General features: G+C 37.1%; 1 protein-coding gene across 5 annotated transcripts in view; it reads right to left on the reverse strand.

Moving 5' to 3' along the window:
* Nucleotides 1-20,799, reverse strand: part of LOC306875796 (oxysterol-binding protein-related protein 6-like) — a 69,876-nt gene extending 49,077 nt beyond the window's left edge. For 3 of the 5 annotated variants that reach the window (XM_079426539.1, XM_079426537.1, XM_079426535.1), the window contains exons 1-2: nt 20,546-20,799; nt 1,540-1,815 (exon numbers count right to left, since the gene is read on the reverse strand). In XM_079426539.1, coding sequence (XP_079282665.1) covers nt 1,540-1,686 — 147 coding nt within the window. In that variant the 5' untranslated portion in view covers nt 1,687-1,815; nt 20,546-20,799. The remainder of the gene's footprint in view (nt 1-1,539; nt 1,816-20,545) is intronic. The other 2 variants (XM_079426538.1, XM_079426536.1) reach the window with 1 other exon arrangement.
* Between the last annotated feature and the right edge of the window lie 744 nt (nt 20,800-21,543).

A 21,543-nucleotide genomic window follows, 5' to 3' on the forward strand; every position in this document is an offset into this window, starting at 1 on the left:
AAAACTCCGCTGCGAGACTTTTGACGGGTACTCGTAAGAGAGACCACATTACCCCAGTATTGAGCTCTTTAAATTAGCTACCAATTGACTACAGAATAAATTTAAAAATTTTAATTTTTGTTCATAAATCATTGCATGGTATGGCGCCATTGTATCTGGTAAATCTTATTAAGAAATACGAACCAAAACGGTCCTTGAGGTCAGCTGACCAGCTGGTTTTAACGACTCCAAGAACAAAGCGGAGAAGTGGAGATCGAGCTTTTGTAGCGATAGCTCCAAAACTCTGGAATGATCTACCCCTTTCTATTAGATTGGAACGCACATTCACTGTTTTTAAATATAAGCTTAAAGAATACCTCTTAGCTCTAGCATTTAATGGGGTATAGTAGTTGCTTTTGTAGGTTTATCAAACTGAGGGGTTTATTTTATTTTATTGTTATCTTATGTGGTGTTAATGATGTATGTTGTTATGATTGCTTGTGTTTGTACAGCACTTTGTTCAATGACAAATTGTGTAAAAGTGCTTAATAAATAAAATAAAGAAGAAGAAGAAGACCCAGGAGGACACCACTGCTGACACAAAGGCATAAAAAAGACTGGAGTTTGACAAAACGTATGTGACAAAACCACAATCCTTCTGGGAGAACGTACTGTGGACAGATGAGACAAAAGTAGAGCTTTTTGCTAAAGGACATCATAGCACTGTTTACAGAAAAAGAAATGAGGCCTTCAAAGAAAAGAACACTGTTCCTACAGTCAAACATGGTGGAGGTTCAAAGATGTGCTTCTGGCACTGGATTGACTGTGTGAACGATATCATGAAATCTGATGATTACCAAATAATTTTGGGGCGTAACGTAGTGGCCAGTGTCAGAAAGCTGAGTTTCCACCAGACGTCATGTCTTCCGATTGATTTCAGTTTTTTTTTTTAAGGGGGTGCTACCAAATATAAAGTTAAGGGTGCCAATAATTTTTTCCAGTGCATTTTTTGGGTTCTGTGTGGAATTGTATCAGATTTGACTTTTCTTCTCAGTTTTTTTGTGTTGTTCCAATGCAAACAAAAAAATAAGCATGTGATTACCAAAACATTTGCAACTGCAACAATTTTCTGAGAGAAGGGCTGCATTTTCTGACAGAACTGCAAGGGTGCCGATATTTTTGGCCATGACTGTGTGTGTGTGTGTATATATATATATATATATATATATATACACACACACACACACACACACACACACACACACACACAAAATATTGTATATATACTGATTTTTTTTCTGTGAATTTTATTATTAATCACTATAGTATAAAACAATGTGAACCAAACTATTTTCATTGCCTAGATGAATAGATAACTCTCACTTGAAAGTGCTTATGTCTTGATTCATCTTGGAGCTGGTTGGTTTGATTTCATAGCTTATAACTCTTTGTTTTTTTTTTTTTGTTAATCCACATGGACGAAAATAACCTGAAAATTATTTCTTGAACGACTCTGAAAATGTTCACAGTCAATGTAGCACAAACTCTGTCGGGTCTTACCTGTCGACTGTCTCTCTGAGATGAAGAAGAAGAGGATGCACTCTTGTGAGTGGGGGTGGAGATCTTGTGTGAGGGGGTGGAGCTCTTGTGGATGGGCGTGGCTCCCTTCTCCTCCAGGCTGGTGGCTCGGCTTTGATGGCGAGACATGATAACGGCTGCTGTCTAACTTCTTCTCTCGACTCTCTCGTCCTTTCTTATTTAGCGTCTCTAGTTGTCCCTCCAAAGCAAAGCATGACCAGTGAATCCTTGTGCAGCCAAACTATTGAGCACCTTCACCTGAAACACAAATTGTGAGAATTAGAAACATGATGATACAGAGGTCATAGAGTTCATTAGCAGTGTAAAGATTTCAAATTTCTCACGGTTCAGTTTGCATACTGGCTCTGTGGTCACTGTTTCAGTTCACTAAAGACTTAATGTTGCAATCACTGATGGAATGATTACGAAATATGAGGTAAATATTGAAAACATTTAATGTAACTTTAGCTGTGCCTCATTTAGAAGGATGCGTCCTCCGGAGGTCTCATTCGAAGGGTGCATACGTTATCGAGGCTGTTTCAGAAAAGCAAGTAGGACACTCCGAATGTGACCTTCGAATGTGTCCTTCTTTCACAGGAATTCGGCGGATGCATCAGGTGTATCCTTCGCTGCTACAGATAACCTACAGTTCTTTGCGTCGCCGTAAACAACCGTCGTTAATTTGAAAAATGCCAGCGCTGGCAGATTTTCAACTTAACTTAAAATGCCTCCAGTAAAAACGGATAAACTTTGTTCTTAATATCCTCCTCCTTTTTTTCTCTAACAGATGTCTGTAATGCTGCAGCTCCTCAAACATTGAGCAAAATAAAACAAGTAAAAGCATTATTTTTCCAAATTTAGAAATAATTTTTCTTCATTTAAGTAGTGTGAGAGTGCAAGGATGCTCTAAATGTGTTGGCAAATCAACGTGATACATCCTGTTTCCTTTTCCTCCCGTCCTACGAAGGCCGTCTCGTTTAATTCTAGGTTGAAGACCTAGAGACCTGTAGTGCATAGTTAGGTTAGATGCATGCATATGAACCGGCAGGACATAAGCTATAAAACACTTGCTGCACGTCTCATAAAACATTAAAAAATGTCAATATGTGAGAGTAAGAGAAGAGCAGACATATGGTTAAATCTGACGACGCAAGAGAGAACTCGATTCGGTCTGGTTTTCTGACTGCAGACACTGAAGCACACACACACACAGAAAGGCATTTCACAGCACGCGAGTACTCTCTCGCATCACATGAACAGAGAATTACACATAAAATGATGTTGAATTGTCCGTTTTGACGAGCATTCACATAAACACAGTCAATTACATCTTAAGTGCACGTAAACAGTAGAGAGAATGTGTATCAGTACATTGCATCCATTGCAGCTGAGCATTCGGTTTTAAAAGGATAGTAGTCTAATTAAGTTGCTATTGTCTGTGGCATTGATGTTAGTTAAATCGATGTCTATCATGATAAAACCTTAATTTCAAACCTATATAATGAGTTTGGAAATTTTTGAGAAATGCTTAATAAATGCACTGTAACTAAACCCATTAGATTTTAGCAGATTAAATTTACTGTAGATTTAGTCGACTAAGATCTGATGATATTTAGTCGACTAAAACTAGACTAAAACGAAAAATAATTCAAATGACTAAAATATGACTAAAACTAAATGGTATTTTAGTCAAAAGACTATGACTAAAACTAAATCAAAATTTGCCGTCAAAATTAACATTTCTATTTAGCTACAATTATAATATGCAATCGTAAAATGTATTTAAAATGAAATAGATTTAACAGGGCCCAATCTACATACTAAACAAAACAAAAAATGATAGTTTAGTAGAATGTTCTTTCTTTTTTTCCCCTTTTTTAAAAAATCTAAATTTATTACAACAAAACTTTGTTTCAAATTGTATCTTTAACTGACACATCCACTTGAAAAAACAGTTTACACTCATTTAAATCCCATGAAACACAAATTGTGGCATAATAAACAACTAATTCATGAGTTCCAGACAGATTTATACGTTTTTTTTAATTCATTGACAAACTGTAAAACTCAGTATTAAGATGCAACATAATATAAAAGTATAGCGTCATCTCTAAAAAGCAATAATATGTGCCAGAAATAATATTTTATCAGATACTGTAGTTCAAAGTGACTTATAAATAAAAATATGAGTGTTCTTAACAGACCAAATTCCAATGACAGAATATAAGTGCAAAGCATTTTCTCTGAACACTAATTATTCCCATTACAGAAATAACATACTTTAAGAACATACTGAATGTAATGATTTTGGACACTTAATTGAATGTTAAAATGAAATGAAAAGGTATTACACTTAAAATGTATATTAAATGCAGTTGTTTGAGATTTGTTGGCACACTTTTGGTTAAAGTGTGCTGCCAGATCTACTGACAAACATTTACGGTAAACTAAAATATAATTTCTACTGAGATTTGTATGTCATGTATTTAAATGTAATTAATTACACATTTGTAATGATGAAGTTGCAATTTAGTGCAATTAAAGTAAATTAACTTTAAATTTCATTCTGAATAACACACTATAATTAAAATTATAATCAAGTACTTTACATGTGCTTTAGTGTGTTAGTCAACACATCAAAATAAGTGTACCTTAAAGCACAACAAAAGTTATTAAAATACATCAATTTAACATTTAATTTCAAGTAAAACTTTTAATTTGACATTATTACTTAAAAGTTTACATAAATATTTTAAGAAACGGTCCTGAAAGTGTGCTGTCTTTAAGTACACTTAGGTGGCCTTTTATTTCATTGATATTATCTGTAAGTACAGTTTTTTTTTTACTTAAATATGTATTTAGAATTTGAAGTACCCAACAAGTGTACATACAATGAAGCATACTTCTTGTTACAAGGATAGTTAGTCAAGTGCTCCTGGAAGAAGTGTTTCAGTTGTTGTAATTGGAACTGGCAACCCTAAGCTTGTGTGTGCTATACATGAAATGCACTGTTCAAATGTATGTTGTTTTGGACACCCTGTGAGTACAGTGTAACCATGAATGTGAATGTGTGTCCTACTGTATGTGTTACAGTCTCTGCATGTGTCTTCCTGCAGCAGTATTGATTAGTCATGCAGTATGAAGAGACTCTGACCAGCTTAATTAGACCCAAAGGAACACACACACACACTCATCCTGATGGTCCGGCGCTACAGATGTGTGAGACAGTTTAAGAAAAGCTGTTTCAAGAGTGGGCACAGTTACAAGTGAGATAACAGGATACATCTGTACTGGCCTTCCCAACACAAACATGCTTAGCAAGCACTCTGGAGAAAACACAAACACTGCATGAACACACACATCTATAATTGAAGGGCTTCCACCCTTCCTCCAGCACATTAAACAAGCAGTGGGAGCCCGGGGGAGACGCAGGGAAACACGCATCAGAAGCTCGAATCGCCACGTGATGTGCTAATGTTTCCATCAGCAACGTATTCGCCATTTTCCCTCCACAACAGCTTCACACTCTGATAAATGAAACCTGCACTGAGCTCAACTAACATCTCAATGAGTTGACTGATATACCGAATTGAAAGCACAAACTCGTTTATTGATCTGTTTTTCTCTCTGCTTTTAGGTCTTGTCACAGATTACACAAGTGAGGAAAAAAATTCTCCATCAGCGACGCACAAACACACACAGTCAGCGTGAACGTGTGAAACACAGCTGATATAATAGCAGCAGCAGACTCTCTGGAGACGGTCCAGTAAGGTTGTCTGCAGTTAATGAAGCAGGTCTCAGTGTTTATTTTTACCCTAACTCACCTTCTCAGCTCTAACACCTCTATAGGGGTTGAATGTTATCGGCCTGGCCGATTATCCGCAAAGATATTAAGCATTTTTATGCTTATTGTATCAGTCATTTTCGAAACCGATTTCCCAATAAAATAATTTAAAAGCATTTAAAGAACGTTTTTGTCAGAGCCTTTGTTATTCTTAATTTTGACATTAATTATCATTTTTACATATAGAAATATATACTGGTTCAAAATATCGGTTATTTGTCTACTTGATCTGTAATAATCGGTATCGGTCAGACCTTACACTTCAAGATTGAGAGTGAAGGTGAAAAAGTTATATTTATGATTTACAAACAATGCATCAATATTGATATCTATTTGCTCTCAAATACACAAGGTCCAACACATGACATGCAGAAGACAAAATATATATTGTGACCACAAAAACAAAATTGTTCTAAGGTTGGGAATGATCACAATAAAATTGTTCAGTCAACATCGATAATTATCATGATAAATGTCACAATCTTTATTTCTTTCAAGTTTAAAGGCAGATTCTTGCTCCTGAGTAAAAGCTGTAGAAACCGGCCAGTTAATTGTGGGTTTAAACTATTCTTTATAGTCAAAACATGACATACACTTGGCAAACAAATGAATAAAAACTTGAAGAGTTTATTTGCAAAAACAGATAACTCTGTTTTTATTCATTTTCATAAATCATGTTTTTTTTTTTATTGTGTTTTCATGTTTGCTTGTTTTTTTTTTGTTTTATTGTGTTAGTTAGCTGTATTTTTTTAGCTATTATTATTTAATCAAAACAACCCAAATGCAGTTTGATTGATATTAATTGGACTTTTGAATAACTGAGTTATCTGTTTTTGCAAATTAACTATCACTTGTTTTTATTCAAACATAGGCTACATTAAATAATGAAGACACGTTAAGTAAAAATACATAAAATATTTAATATAGTACAAAATTATTTAAAATACTGCTTTTTTAGCTGACTAATGAGTTTATGGACATTATGAAATGCAACATTGTTTACATGCTGTTATATTGATGTCTTTGTCTTGACATTGATTGAGAGTTTACATGAGACATGATTCATTTCAGTAAGTTTCTGTTTCTTTTAATATGCCTTCTGATGTTCATTCATGTTTATTTTGTGCTGTAACTAGGATCAAAAAGATGATCAGTTCATGTGCTGCCTGAACTGAATGATCCGTCATGCCACATTTATCCACGTTGTCAGCACAAAATAGACAGTGGCACAATCAAAATGCACCATTGGAGAAACAATGACACTGAGCGTCACAAAATTAAACATCACTTGGTCAATGAGTTTCGATTTTTGATTTAAACTGTTTCACTGAAATAAATAGCTTGAAAGAACCGAATGAATCAATGTCTCGTTCTCGTGAGCCGTGAGAAGTGCACAAAAACGGGCCTACAGGTATGGTGTTCAGGGAACTATATGAACAAATAAAAAAGTCAATAAAATCATAATGCTATTCACAATTTTGGATTTTTTTTAAATAACCAGCAAAATAATATCAAAGTATATCTCTTTCACTCAAAGCACAGTGATGTCAGTTTTGCTTGTTTATTCATCATCAACAGTGCAAAACTTTTATTTCAACTATTAAAATGTAAACAACTATCTCCATTTAAAATGTGAAACATCAAGACTTTAGATTAACCACACATCTGTACAAATTTTGATTCCAATAAAAAAAACGGTCAATATAATGAACAAACATTTTTTATTAAAAAATGTTAAATAAAATAGATAAAAAAGCAAATATTTGACACTTTGGTGCTATTTAGTTGCTCTGGATCTGAGTAGCATATGCAGGTCAAGCAGGTCAAAGCAGCAAACACTAGATCTAAGGCCAGAATGCACCATTATCTCAGAGAGGACCAGCCTGCACCACTGGAATATTCCACTGTGAATCAGAAGAGAAGTGAGCGATGGAGGCCAGCAGGAATGTTTTTTATGAAGTAGATTATGCTAAACAAGGACACAATGCGCATTATCCCAGAACAATGTCATCTTTCCAGCAGCCGATGACAAATGAAGAAGTCTCTCATACAAAGCTCCAGCTCTGTCACTGTACATTAGCAAAGCACAAAATACTTAGATCCTCTTCACAGGGTAAAGCCACACAAAAACACAAAGAGGAAGAAAAAAGATGAATACTGTAGGCAGTAGTATGGAAAGTGGAAGAGAAAAAAGAGAAGTGGTCCATTTATTATTTATAATTTACTAGGTATCTGGTACACTTACAGAAATAAATATTTGAAGTGTGTCATTTCTTCACCACTGTTTTCCATTGGCTAGACGTCTTACACCCTGAAAAAAAAATAAAAAAATATGCATCTGTATGCATATTTGTGTGGCTCAGATGCTGTTTACTACACACATACTGAAGCGTGCGTGACGCTCGCGGTGATTTCAGTGTCTGCCTTCTCACTAAATTATATCATAATTACATGAACAACATCCCCAGAACTGCACTGAGAGTCTATCAATGAGCATTTATATCAATGAGCATTTTATGCGTGCATACACATGTCATGTGTATGCACGGCAACCCGTCAAAATAAAAGTTTGGTTTAACTTGAAGACATTGTGGCAGAAATATATTACTATTATTAATTATTAATATATTACTATCATTCAGTAGAATGTAAGTAATACAGCTGGGCTACTACTACTGTTGAAAAAATAATAAAACCTTATTTTTTAAGGAATAATCACACAATATTTCTTACATCAATTTGACTAGAAAATCCCATTTATTGGCAAAAAAAATTTATTTGTTTCATTTTTATTGTTCTTGCCTTCGTTTGATAACCAGAAAAATGTAAATAAACAACACAGTACTTTTTTTCTCACTTCCACTGACTGTCATATGTGCAAGCCGCTCCGGGCGGATGACATAGGATGTAGGCGTCGCGCACACGGCGGTGATTAGTGATGAACACGGAAGCACGGAGGAGAGACAGCAAAACAAAATGCCGGCCATGAATTAGAGGCACAAAATGAGGATTTGTAAAGAAGAATGTTGGAGGATTTCGATATAAGCTGAGAGGAGACTGGTTTTCCTTCGGTAAAGTAAAAATGAAATGGGACTACAGATGTTGTTGAGGACATTAAACATCACATCACGCTGAACAGGTAAACACTCTGGTTCCTAACCTAACCGCTTCAAACGGCTGACCTACAGCCCATGTCACTCAAGAGTCAAGACCGCCCTCTTGTTGGCCTTAGCATCGGTCAAACGGGTTGGTGACTTGCAAGCACTCTCTGTTAGCACGTCTGGAGTTTGGGCCCAACGACTGTAAAGTCGTTCTCAAACTGAGATGCGGTTATGTACCTAAGGAGCTCTCAACTCCGTTCAGAGCCCAGGTCATTACCGTTAGCAGTCCCCTTGACGGATAGTGAACAGGGTCCCAACTGTGACCCCGTTAGGACACTCAGGGTGTACGTTGAGTACTCTGATCTGTTCAGACAGTCAGAGCAGCTCTTTGTATGCTTTGGAGCCTGCTCAAAAGCAGCAGAAGCAGAGACTCGTTGGATAGTAGATGCTATCGCCCTGGCTTCTGCTGTGGCTGGCTTACATTGCCCCATAGGTGTGAGCAAAGTCCCTTTCAAGGAAAGTCTGTTCACTCGGCGGCCATATTTGCAGATCCTCCAGGCAGCTCAAACAAGTCCAAGTCCTATCTAAATGAATGGGGGAATCCTGAAATCTCAAAAACTGCTCGCTGAACTCGCAATTAAATTACATATTTCAAATCAGCAACAAAATCTGGAATGAACTGTCCCATGAATGTTGTTTCTAATGCTCAAATAGCTTTAAAAAGCTTATTTTCAGGCTAGATTTGGCCTCTGGTTCTTTTCAACATACTGTGGCTTCTTCGTTTCTTTATTCTTTATTTGCAACTACGCTAATTTGCGCTGCACTTGGTATATTGCGTTTGTCGATATGTAAATGAGATCTTGCGTCTGCGTTCTTTAATTTGTGCGTTGTTAGTAAATCACCCGCAGAAATTTCCATGCCCATCGGCGCTCTTTTGGAATTGCGTTCTCGTGCTAATTTGCCGTTTAGTAAAACTGGCCCTAAGTCTAAACTTACCACTAAGCAAACTTGTTTAATTCATAATCAAGCACCAAATTCAACACAACTTACAGAAGTAATTATTGCGGTTAGTTATCTGCTTCCATATGATTGAGGTCCATGTATTTTATTCATGAATGTTTAAAATAAATGCTTGAAAGTGTTTAGGTGATAGTGTCTCATTGCAATGCGTTACCTGAGGCCCGGGACAAAACAGTCAAGCCTATCAGACCCTACAGTAACTGAGCTCAGCACCACCACACAGATCCCACCACCCTGCAACACTGCACACACACTTACATTTATAAAAAGGGGAAAAGATCTCTCAGCCCTCTACATGTACTTTTTTAGAAAGAGGATGTGGCATTTACATAGTTTTTTTTAGAAACAGGCCCAACTGACCTGTCCATACAACTGATCCAACACAAAGCTCCTTCTTAAACATACAAGTATTCAATTACATCTGATACAGCCCCTCTCCACAAGCAGACAGCCATCTAACCTATAATTAATGCAACAGTGCAACAAAAATGGTAATTAATCACTAAACAGAAGCCATTAAAAGTCTATAACATGTCTTTATGAAATTAACCCAAGATAAACCCTCAATATTTGGTGACTTATCTAAATATAAGTTACCAAGAGTACCACAAGTAGCTCACACTGGATTTACAGTAAACGTTAAATATTAATGTCCCAGGACTGTATTGTGAATTAGGAATGGTGTAATTCAGGAGCGTATCCTGTGAGATTCGCTGTTAGTATTCCTGCGGCCCAACCAGGTTCTGCAGTAATGATTATGATTTCAGGGCCTTTTGAAATGAAATCCTCCTCAGGAGCTTCTCTCAGCAAGCACTCCAGAAGCATTTCATCTTCGGTCACTCCTCAGGAGCTGCTTCGTGAGTTTGGTTTTTATCAGCTACGCCATGCAGAAGCGTTTAATTTCCACTCGTTTCTCAGTCTGTAATGAGATGGATTTAAATTTCACAATCCTTTACAACATTACACAGTAATGGCTCTTGGTTTCAGATCGGATATGATCGAAGGTAATGACAGTTTACTGAGGGAGTCAGATGTTAATTCAATGAGAGCTCCGACTGTGAGCCATTTGTGACTGATGAGTCTTTGAGATTGAGTGGTTTGGACTGATCTGCTAAAATGAATAAACTCACACAACATTAATTTGCGAATCGGACAGGAACTAGTTCTGAATAAATTTAAACACGTAAAAGCAAGTGGTAGCTTTGAACTGAAAGTGTCATGAATACTATTGTTGTCATTTTCAATCCCACAGGGACGAATTTCCAGTACATCCCCTACATGATGTTCGGAGTTATGTTTGTTGCATTTACGGTGTTTACTGTGAATTTACTGCATTTGTCTCTGAAAGAAGCAGAAGTGTCAGACTATACAGGCTACTTATTTCATTCAAATAAAATAAAGTTTATCTTATAAATATATTATAGTCCCATAATCACGTAGAGAACATATCCTGAGCCATTAAAGTAAAATTAGATCCCTTTTGTCCAGCAATCACATTTTTAAGGGTGACATCTAATGATAAACCTACTTTATGGATATGAAACACATTTTATGTTTAAATAAATGGACTGGTATACATTTTTGATTGGAATAATTACTAGAATTACTCAATCTCCAACCCATTCCAAAAATGAAAATGTCTTAATATTCTCTTTTTCATTCAATGCATCAGTACCATTTATAAAGCCTTTCAGAGTATCTGATATAGATTTCCCTTGACTCAGCACAATCCTCCCAGCTTGGAATAACGGGAAAACCTTCCCCCATCTGACTGACACTGCTAACGGAAATAGGTTCATTCTTTCATTTATCGCACATGTTAGCCTACGGGTTTTCCGTAAACTATCCCTCAGCAACAATGAAGACTGATGAAGACCTTTAGAGAATTCTGCTGTACTCAACCGTGTCTGCTAGATTATTGTACTGAGCAAACCTCCACATAATGACTAGGTCACATTTGGTGTGAAGTCTGTGAGGGGCCCACGTGCCCCCATACGGTGCATAGATCAGCTTCACTGCGAGTTCCAGTCATTTAAGACCTCATAAATGTCACTGTGAGTCAGCGCTGGCGACAATCAACAGTACAGGACCCAATACGCTTGCCAGTCACAATCTTCTATTTCCAGTTCAACGGAATAAAATAAATAAAAAACAGATTTTATGTGCATATTTTAAATCAAAACGGCTTCAGTAGTTTGAAACAATAAGGAATTTGTCAAATCAAGAAATCATCTCCCAAGGTCTGGAAAAATAATTATGCAATAAAGTGCAACAATGACTGTACTTCTTCAGCAATTTTTCCATGGGATTTAAACTTCTTTAATTAATATTCTACACCATAAATCAAAACCAGTAGCTCCAAGATGAATCCCAACATTATTTCAACATTATACAAAAAGGTACAGATGCAACGACTTTTATGCAAATGTAATGATTGTGTGCAGACTGAAAAACTTGATTTGACGAAATAGATTCAAAAACAATGGTGCAATGCATCAATAAACTTCTAATTTGCTGCTTACTGCTAGTAAGGTAGTTGTTGTAGTTGTTAAGTTTAGGTATTGGGTCGGTTAAGGGATCTAGAAAATGGTTATGCAGAATAAGGCATTAATATGTGCTTTATAAATACTAATAAACAGCTATTATGCTAGTAACATGCATGCTAATAAACAACTAGCAAATGAAAATAATATATTTGTTAACTCCTTAGCATGGGGACCAATTCTCACTATTAACAAGTTGCTTATAGCATATATATTCCTAGCATATTAGTTGTTTATTAGTACTCATAAAGCACATATTAATGCCTTATTCTGCATGACCAAAGGCTATTCTATGACCATATACCTAATCTTAACAACTACCTTACTAGTCTCAGCCTCAGACGTCACACCCACGGAACGCTGGCTAAACGTCTGATGCATATGGCACACTTTTCTGGAAACACTTCAGGAATGTCGAAGTCGTAATGTGACTGGTTGAATTAAACCGGATTTCCTGGAGACGCGAGTGTCGCGTTTATTTTCGGTCCGTCGGGAAACAAAGATGCCGTGGCGCCAAAACCCCTCACGAAAGAAGAAAGCCTTCGTGTTTACAACTGTGACGCTGAACGCTTATCAGGGTCAACTAAGTGAGAGAAAACAAGTGTCTATTACGTTTGAAATATGGATATTTTTCTTACAAGAATGCATGGATTCGCTACAGGAGGCCTTTATTCATTTAACGTGTTTTGGACTGTTAAAGAGAAACACCCACCCACTGCAATGATAACGCTTGGAATAGCTAGGACTATTTATTTATCTACAGGGAGCGGGAGCGGCAAAGGACCTCAAGACGGGAATCGAACTTGGGTCGCCGTGAGCGCAGTTGCGCTATGTGTCAAGAGGCTATTGGTGCCGAAGGCCAGGACAATTTTTAATATAACTCCGATTGGATTCGTCTGAATATGCCCCTAGGATGCCTCAAGGGTGAGTAAAACTCATTTTCATTTTTGGGTGAACTAACCATTTAAATTTAGAATAAATTTAGTAGGCAACTTGATAAAGGGCACAACTGTTTCATTGCTAGCAGATGCAGATGAAGCAGCAGGAGATCGGTGGTCCTGCTGCACCTCTGGTGGTAGAGATTTTACACACCTCTCATGGGAACTTACCTCACAAATCTGTCAGTTTGAGGACACTTTGTACTTTCAACCATATGGGAAACAACAGTATGATAATTCTGGTAAACATCTTTTGTGTTCCTCAGATAAAAGAATGTCATAGTCATTGCAATGACATGCGGGTGAGTACATTTTCATTTTTGGTCAATTATTTCTTAAAGGGGGGGTACAATGCTGTTTCATGCATTCGGAGTTGTTTACACTGTTAAAGAGTTGGATTATCATGCTAAGCATGGCCAAAGTTTCAAAAACCGATTTGGAAGTATGCCAGAGTATTTCTGTGCCAAAAATCTTACTTCCAGGTTCGTACAAGTTTCGGAAAGTTCTTTTCAATGATGGCTCTTGCTGACGTAAATGATGCGCCCGTGCACACATCGGCCAGCGCTAGAGCAAGAGCGCAGCCGCCCATCAACGCGCTTCATTCGGCTGCACTGCTGCACAGGACTCGCTCGGGAAGAATGTCTCTAAAGAAGTGTGTTTTTGGTTGTGAGGGAAATATAACGTTGTTCAGCTTCCCAAAAGAACCCAGCATTACGTGAACACTGGATGCAGTATGTTTTTCCGGGGCAGCAATCGAGTTTCACAAGTGTGCTTGTTAACGAACGTTTTATAAACAAGGCCGAGTTCGACGCTGGATTTGCACATCGTTTGATACTGAAAGAGGGAGCAGTCTCAGCTATAAAAGATCCCAGTCATGATTCAGAACTCAAATGTCTGTGTTTTGTTTTCAGTCGGTGCTCAAGTGCTCGTCGCTCTTTAGCTCTCTGCCTCCAGGAGCTCTGCTTTTTTCAGAGAGAATTGTAAAGCTGTATCTTTCTTTCATAAATATGATAAAACTAAAAACTTTTTGGAGATATGAAGGATGCAGTACTACTCTATAAGTACTCAAGATTAACATGAGATTGGGTGAAACTGTGTGTTATGCCCTCTTTAATTGTGCCTTCCACTTGTGTTCCTAAGAAATGTTTCCTAAGAACTTCCACAGAAGTTGATGATGTTGAAGGGAGCTGTGAGTTTAAGCACCTTCTAAAGTCTATTATCTCCACCATCTTTTGATCAGTTCCAGGCTGTTATGTTTGCTTTAGCTCACCAGCTGTTCCACCTCCTGTCTGCAAGCAGATTAGTCACCGTAGCTTATGAGTCCAAATCAGCATTGTGTCATCTGCAAACTTCACAAGCTTTACAGAGGGGTCAACCGAGGTGCAGTCATTTATGTCAAGAGATAAAGAAGTTCCAGCGCTGGCGTATGCCATCTCAGCCTCACGTGGTTTCCTGTCAGTTAGGAAGTCTGTTCTCAAACAGTAGAGAGCTCTGTGTTCCTCTAAGGGTCATTAGCTGAAAATTGTTTTTTTTAGATTCTCATAACAGCCCCCATGGCAGCTATGATTCCCATCTTCAGTTTGTACATAGCTGACTGCTTGAGGAGCTAGGGGTCCTCCAAAGTTGTTTAAAGGGTTAGTTCACCCTAAAATTAAAATTCTGTCTTCATATAGTCACACAAGCTCCAAATATGAAAAATAGTGTCATAAAAGAGGCCCAAAAAACTTCATAATGCTCTGCGTAATAGCTCTGACAGAAATTTCATTCTGTTTCTCACAAATAGCTGTCATGTGACTTAATGTCCACTTAAGTGCCTTGAAACGCACAGCTTTATTCTATGTGGTGACATAATTTTAAAATGAAACAGGAAGACAGCGCAGGATGTATCGAGCAGCTCCGCCCCCTTTCTTAAATAGCATTTCATTTATATCAGCCCGATTGAGCTCGATAAAGCCGCATTTGATAGCTTATGACAGATACAGTCTAATAGATTCAATATGAAACTTACTAAAGCAAAACGGTGAGCATAATTATGCTGAGGATGTGTAGTTTGAAAAGTGTGTAATATACTGGTGAATGGCATCATGTTATCTACTCATCAGTGCTGTTTGTTTAACAATTTCTTCTCCTAATCTTATCTATATCACTACATAATATGGCATTCTGTGTAGAATTAAAATTGGTCTAATATGTTTTGTGAACAATGTTTCTGTGAAACAAGTGACCGATTTCAGCCGCAGCTTCAGCATTTTTGTAGCCTAAAAAGTAAAAAGCTAAACATAGGTTATAAATGAAGTACACTATGGCCACATGACTTCATTTCAGGCATTTAATTATACAAAAAAAAAAAACTTGAAAAAAAATTGACTTGATCGAACCGGAAGTGCTAAAATGCTAATGTTTTTGGCCTACAAAAATAAAAATGTCAGATTTTGGCCTACAAAAATATGTAATGCCTGCAGCCCTCTATATAGCAATCTCCCTCCCTTTCCTGATTATTTACTTATCCCCATGTCATCCAAGATGTTCATGTCTTTCTTTCATCGGCTGCAAAGAAATTAAGTTTTTTGAGGAAAACCTTCCAGTTTTTTTCTCAGTGGACTTCAATGGGGATCAACGGGTTGAAGGTCCAAATTACTGTTTCAGTGCAGCTTCAAAGGTATCTACGTGTTCCCAGTCGAGAAATAAAGGACTTTTCTAGCGAAACCATTGGTCATTTTTTTAAAAAAATTAATTGCTCACAAATGCTCAACTTGCACTAGCTCTGCCATGTGCGTCCGTGATTTTTTTTAGAAAATGACTGATAATTTGGCTAAAAGACCCTTATTCCTCGGTTGGGATTGCGTAGAGCACTTTGAAGTTGCATTGAAACTGCAATTTGGACCTTCAACTCACTGGTCCCTGTTAAAGTCCACTATGGAGAAAAATCCTGGAATGTTTTCCTTAAAAACCCTAACTTCTTTGCGACTGAAGAAAGAAAAACATGAATATATTGGATGACGTGGGGGTGAGTAAATTATCAGGAAGTTTTCATTCTGGAAGGGAACTTCTCCTTTAAGATACATTTGTCATTCCTGGAGCTCAAGAGTGTTCGTCCCAGGCCAGATGAAAGATTTATCATGTTGTATCCAACCTGGTTCTCTTTTGGGAATGCAGTTGTTCTCTCAAAAACGCACGACATCAGTCTGTAAAGTGGTAGCAGGTTTTTTGTACTGATGTGGTTTCACTGGCATCTCGCTCAGCACGTTCATTTCTGTATGTCTGAATGAGATTAAATGCACTGGCCCAGTGGGGTCCCACAAGGATGCATGAGAATATATGCAGTCTATGTTTTGGCTTCTCTAGTGGAACATTATTGCTTTCACTTTCTTATAATCTCCTATAATTATGAGTTGGGAGGCCTTTGGATTCACTGATCTGCTCAGCAAGCCTCTCCAACACACGCTTCAGGCAGAATGAAAGACATAATAAATAAAAGACATTTAAAACAAAATGTAAAATATAAAAATCTAGTTAACCCTGTGAAACTGGTGCACACTGTTAGGAATTGTTTCACACAACTAAGCCTCTGTGAAAATGAGGATAGAAGAAATGGAAAGGTTCTTGCTTGTTTGGATCAGTAGCAGGATTTTATCCGGTTTGTTACACAAAGAGCACAGATTTGTGAGGTAAATTCCCATGAGAGGTGTGTAAAATCTCTACCACCAGAGGTGCAGCAGGACCACCGATCTCCTGCTGCTTCATCTGCATCTGCTGGCAATGAAACAGTTGTGCCCTTTATCAAGTTGCCTACTGAATCCCATGGCAGGGACAGATTAGGAAACGCTTCAGGTGGCATTTTATACCTAATGTTTAGATGTTGTTCTCTTGAGGAGCAGATTAACAAACAGAAACAGATTAAACAGGAAGGACCATCCTACCATGGATGATGGCAATGGGAAATTATTTTGAAAAACTAAATTATGAGGTTCTAATTTCTTCGACTAAAAAAACATTACAAGTTGGTAAAAAAAAAAGAAAATAAACAAAATTGAAAGGGAAAAAAGTTGGTAAAAAGAAATTAATGCTAAAAAAATGTATGTCAAAGCAGCAAGCGAGTGAGACTTCTCATTTATAGACCTATACAGTAATCTGTTGTACTGCATAATTTAGTTTTTTTTTTAATTGCTCAGCATGCCCAGTTTACATGCCCAAAAAATTGGGTGAAGTTCATTAATTAAAAGAACAAGTTCTGAACACAATGAAGTTAATGCTGTTTTATTTGAGGTTCATTGGGTTCTGAGTTTAGCAGGGTTATTAGGAACAATAGAGGTCAACAGATCCATTCCTACTAACCCCATTTGACAAAAAAAAAGAATTGTAATTACAGAGCATCATTTTTTGAGTTTTTAATTATTTTAAGCACCACAGACAGTGTAACCCGCATCATGAAATCCATCTTTCATATTTCATCTTTCGTACCTACTTCCCAAAATATGATACGCAAAAGAAAGTTTTGACACTGGATACTAGAATAATACAGTAACAAACAGCATTTGCTGTGAAACAAATCTTTTTTTGCTTTCCATATTTTCCCAATAAACAACAAATGGGCAGAGAGTGCAGAGCTTTTCTTATCGTACTGCTTCAACCTGTCTGAGGAGTTCACAGCAGAGCATGTAAAAACTCCAGTAAACACAAAGGCAGACAGTGAACAGATGGACACACTAATCAACCTGCTGAACCCGGCTCAGTCCAGCCCTCTGTAAAGCAGGATAATGTCCCGTGAAAGACACCAACCAAGATACAGCAAGAATCAAGCGCTTCTATGAAAACTCTGGATTAGAGCAAGGCAGCACATGACACACACACACAGACGAGCACACAGCGCACCGGAGATAAAACTCATTACTTTATTGATCAGGATATAGCTTTTGTTCTTTTAAGTGGAACACCCCCACCTCAACATTGAGTGTGGGATGGCCAGAGTATACTGTAGCCCACTTACAAAAACCACTGCTGCTCAGCTCAAAAACATGCACGACACAGCACACTAATTAGTGCTGCTTGCTAAGACAACACTTTCTGTTATTATTGCTAATATAGGTGTAGGCGAGTGTCGAAACCCCCTAACCATAAGGCAAAGTTGACCCAAAAATGTTTTGTTCGAACCCTGAATGAATAGTTACATTAGCCAAAAATTGCAATTCTGAAATTTTTGTGAAATTCATAGACAAAAAAAGGTCCACTGTCTGTTGTCAACAACATAATGAAGCCCAGGTCGCACAGAAGTAACTTTCAAACCAAGCAGCTTTCTATTAAACAGTCCAGTGATCTGGCGTGACCAACTTGACACAAACAAAATTTCACCCATGAACATTTCCATACAAAATGCTAAATGTGATCGCACGTCGTTTACTCTCTTGTACTAACTTCAATTCAAAGTCTAAGTTGAAGTACTAAAATTAATACAACTAACACTTAAATAAAAATGTATTAAAACTAAAAAGACAAAAGCACATAAAAATACTAAAACTTACACTAAAAGTCAAATAAACATATACAAATGTTTCAAAATATTGTTGAACACAGAAGAAAATATTTCTAAAAAGTGTTCCTTTTTTTAAGTCAGTGTGTTCTAATTCAATGGACCCCATTGACTTTAATTATACACACATTTTTCAAAATATCCTCTTTTGTATTCCAGAATCAGAATCATATTTATTTCCAAATACCATGGATTTACATGTACAAGAAATGTGTATTTATAAGATAAACACTGTAAGGTTAGATGAGAAAGAGAGAAAGTTATGAAGCAAAACTATAAAACTATACCAGGTACAATATTAAACTAAACATAAGGAAGAAGTCACTGAATGGCATCTTTGGTGCATAATTTATCCTGCACTGATTGATTATAAATGATTCCTGAAATCATCCAAAAGATTAGAATTACAGCTCTCCACACTTTGCACCGTCACCATTACAGGTGCTTCTGACCCAATAAACTCTTGTAGTGACTGGCCACACAGACTGTGTCCATGGCGATAACATTCCTTATCCTGCATAATTAAAGGAGTCTGTAATTGGCAGAATCAACCACTGGGTCAGATTACAACCGTTAGAGGGTCTTTTAATTGTCTAGCAGCACAACTCTCTCTACTAGTGCAGATGACTGAGGAACACTGTTTCCTCAATGACTATAGCTGTGAGGTCCAAAATGAGTCTTAATTACATAATTATATGAACATAATGCACTTATGAAATAAAAGATTTAAAGAAAGTAAATTACAGAGTTTATATTATCAACTAACAACGTAACCTGACCACACAAAGTTTTACACTTATCAAACCGAGATGAACTATTATATAAAAATAATTTTCGGTAACTGAAATAAAGCTAAAATAAAATGTAAATATGAAAAAAAAAAGTGAAAATTATAAACATTGTCTTGTGAACTAACATAAGTACTAAAAATAAATAATAAAACAAAATAAGTACTCAAATTAATTAACTAAAACTGAAGGAAAATAGAAATATGAGAAAGCACATCAAAATACAAAATTTAAAATGAAAATATAAAAATAAGAGCTAATTCAAAATATGAGCACTACAATAGTATATAAATAATAAAATGACACTGCATGTAAAATACAAGAAAGGGAAGATTAAATACTGTTTAACGTGCTTAATTAACTGTTTAATTGTGCTTTTATGATATTTTTGGAGCCTGACAGCACCCATGTATGTGTAGAGCAGCCTGGACATTATACTAAATGTCTTCTTTTGTGTTGCACAGAAACATTCTGGTTTGGAAATCCATGAGGGTGATGATTACAGTTTTTAAATATCAGGACACAAGTACTAATTACCGAATAAACAAACAGAGACTAAAAGAGCAGGTGTGTTGAGTTTTGGCTGTACTGTGGGTCACAGAGTTAAACTAGAGGACTCACCAAACCATACTGACTATACAGTCAAAGCAGCCATCTTAGAAATAACTTAACAATTGCTCAAAACGTCAGTTTTATTACAACAACTTAATTTAAGGAAATACTAGTTCCGCCATAAGACAACACACCGCAATGTCACCGACTGACCTTTGTTTTCTGATCCCCCAAAAAAGGCGGCAGGGTCCGGTTTCCCCCAGACGCCCATCATCATCATCATCTCACCTGATCAGGTATCATTACCAGCCCGCTGTTCTCCTGCACTAAAGCCTGATCGTTCAAACTCAAGCAGACAGGTGTTTATCAGCATTTCAGTGCAGCACGATCAGATAAACAAGGGTTTTGTGTTTCGGATCAATGAGCTCCGGTTCTTGAGGAAACACAGCATATGAGGCTCAAAATATTTCATAATGCTTCGTGTATATTTGTGTTACACAGTAATAATCTGTGGAATAACTCTAGAGGAGACTTGCGTGGCTGCCATTCATCCATTTTAATCAGCTTATCAATATCCAAAGGACACCGGTGACGGATCTCTCGTTAACGAAGGAAATTAGCCGTTTGAGGGTGAAAAATAAAACATAAAAAGCACGAAACGGAAGCGGTACGTACCAGCGGTTGGGTGTCCACATCATTTCTTGGCGCAGAAACCCGATGCTGAGAATTAGCGAAGCTGTTAGTCGCGGTTAAAGGGTTCATATACCGTCGGTCCCCGGAGATAATCAATGATATATAGCAGGTGAATGTCAAGGTTTGGTGTGTTAGGTGAAGAAAGTGATGAAAAGTGCTGTGTACGGCTGGATTTGAAGGCAGTTTAGACGGATGCTGCGGTAACGGTGACTGAGGTCTGCGGTAAAGTCCGGACTGGATCTCTTCCCGAAAAACTTGAAGCTGGTGAGACGCAAAACAAGGAGCTTGGACTTTCTGATGGAGCCCCAGGGCTGGACTGGGACAAAAATCGGCCCTGGCATTTTGGCCCAGATCGGCCCACTACATACGATCAAAATACTACCCATCTTTGCACGCCCTTGAATATGTATACCAGCTCCTATTCCATGAAAGCACTAAAGCCATATAATAATAGGTAGGAAAGAGTCAGAGTTGACATTAAAAACTACTAAAAAGTGTAATTTATTAATATAATAAAACTATAATCCACACTGATGAATCCTAAAACTATAGGCCTATATAGTTATGACATCCTGTGTGTGTGCCTGTGTGTTTGAGGGAGAAAGGGAACAGACATGATAATGATGATCACCGTTTCCCATAGTATAGCATTAAATAAACTGTAAACTTACTTAGTCAAATTTGTTAACTCCTTGGATGAACCTTTAAAAGCATAAGAAGGCATCCTGTGTGTGTGTGTGTGTGTGTGTGCAGTGGTGTATAAAGTACCCAAAAGCCATACTCAAGTAAAAGTACAGGTATCTTACCAAAAAATGACTTTGGTTTAAGTTGAAGTCTTCGTTTAGAATATTACTTGAGTAAAAGTCTTAAAGTATATGATATTTAAATGTGCTTAAGTATTGAAAGTAAAAGTACAAGTAAATGCAAAATGGAAAAGAAGCAAATATATATATATATATATAAATATTCATACAGCTTTA

Source organism: Barbus barbus, assembly GCF_936440315.1.
Source record: "Barbus barbus genome assembly, chromosome: 10".
In the NCBI taxonomy this organism is placed as follows: domain Eukaryota; kingdom Metazoa; phylum Chordata; class Actinopteri; order Cypriniformes; family Cyprinidae; genus Barbus; species Barbus barbus.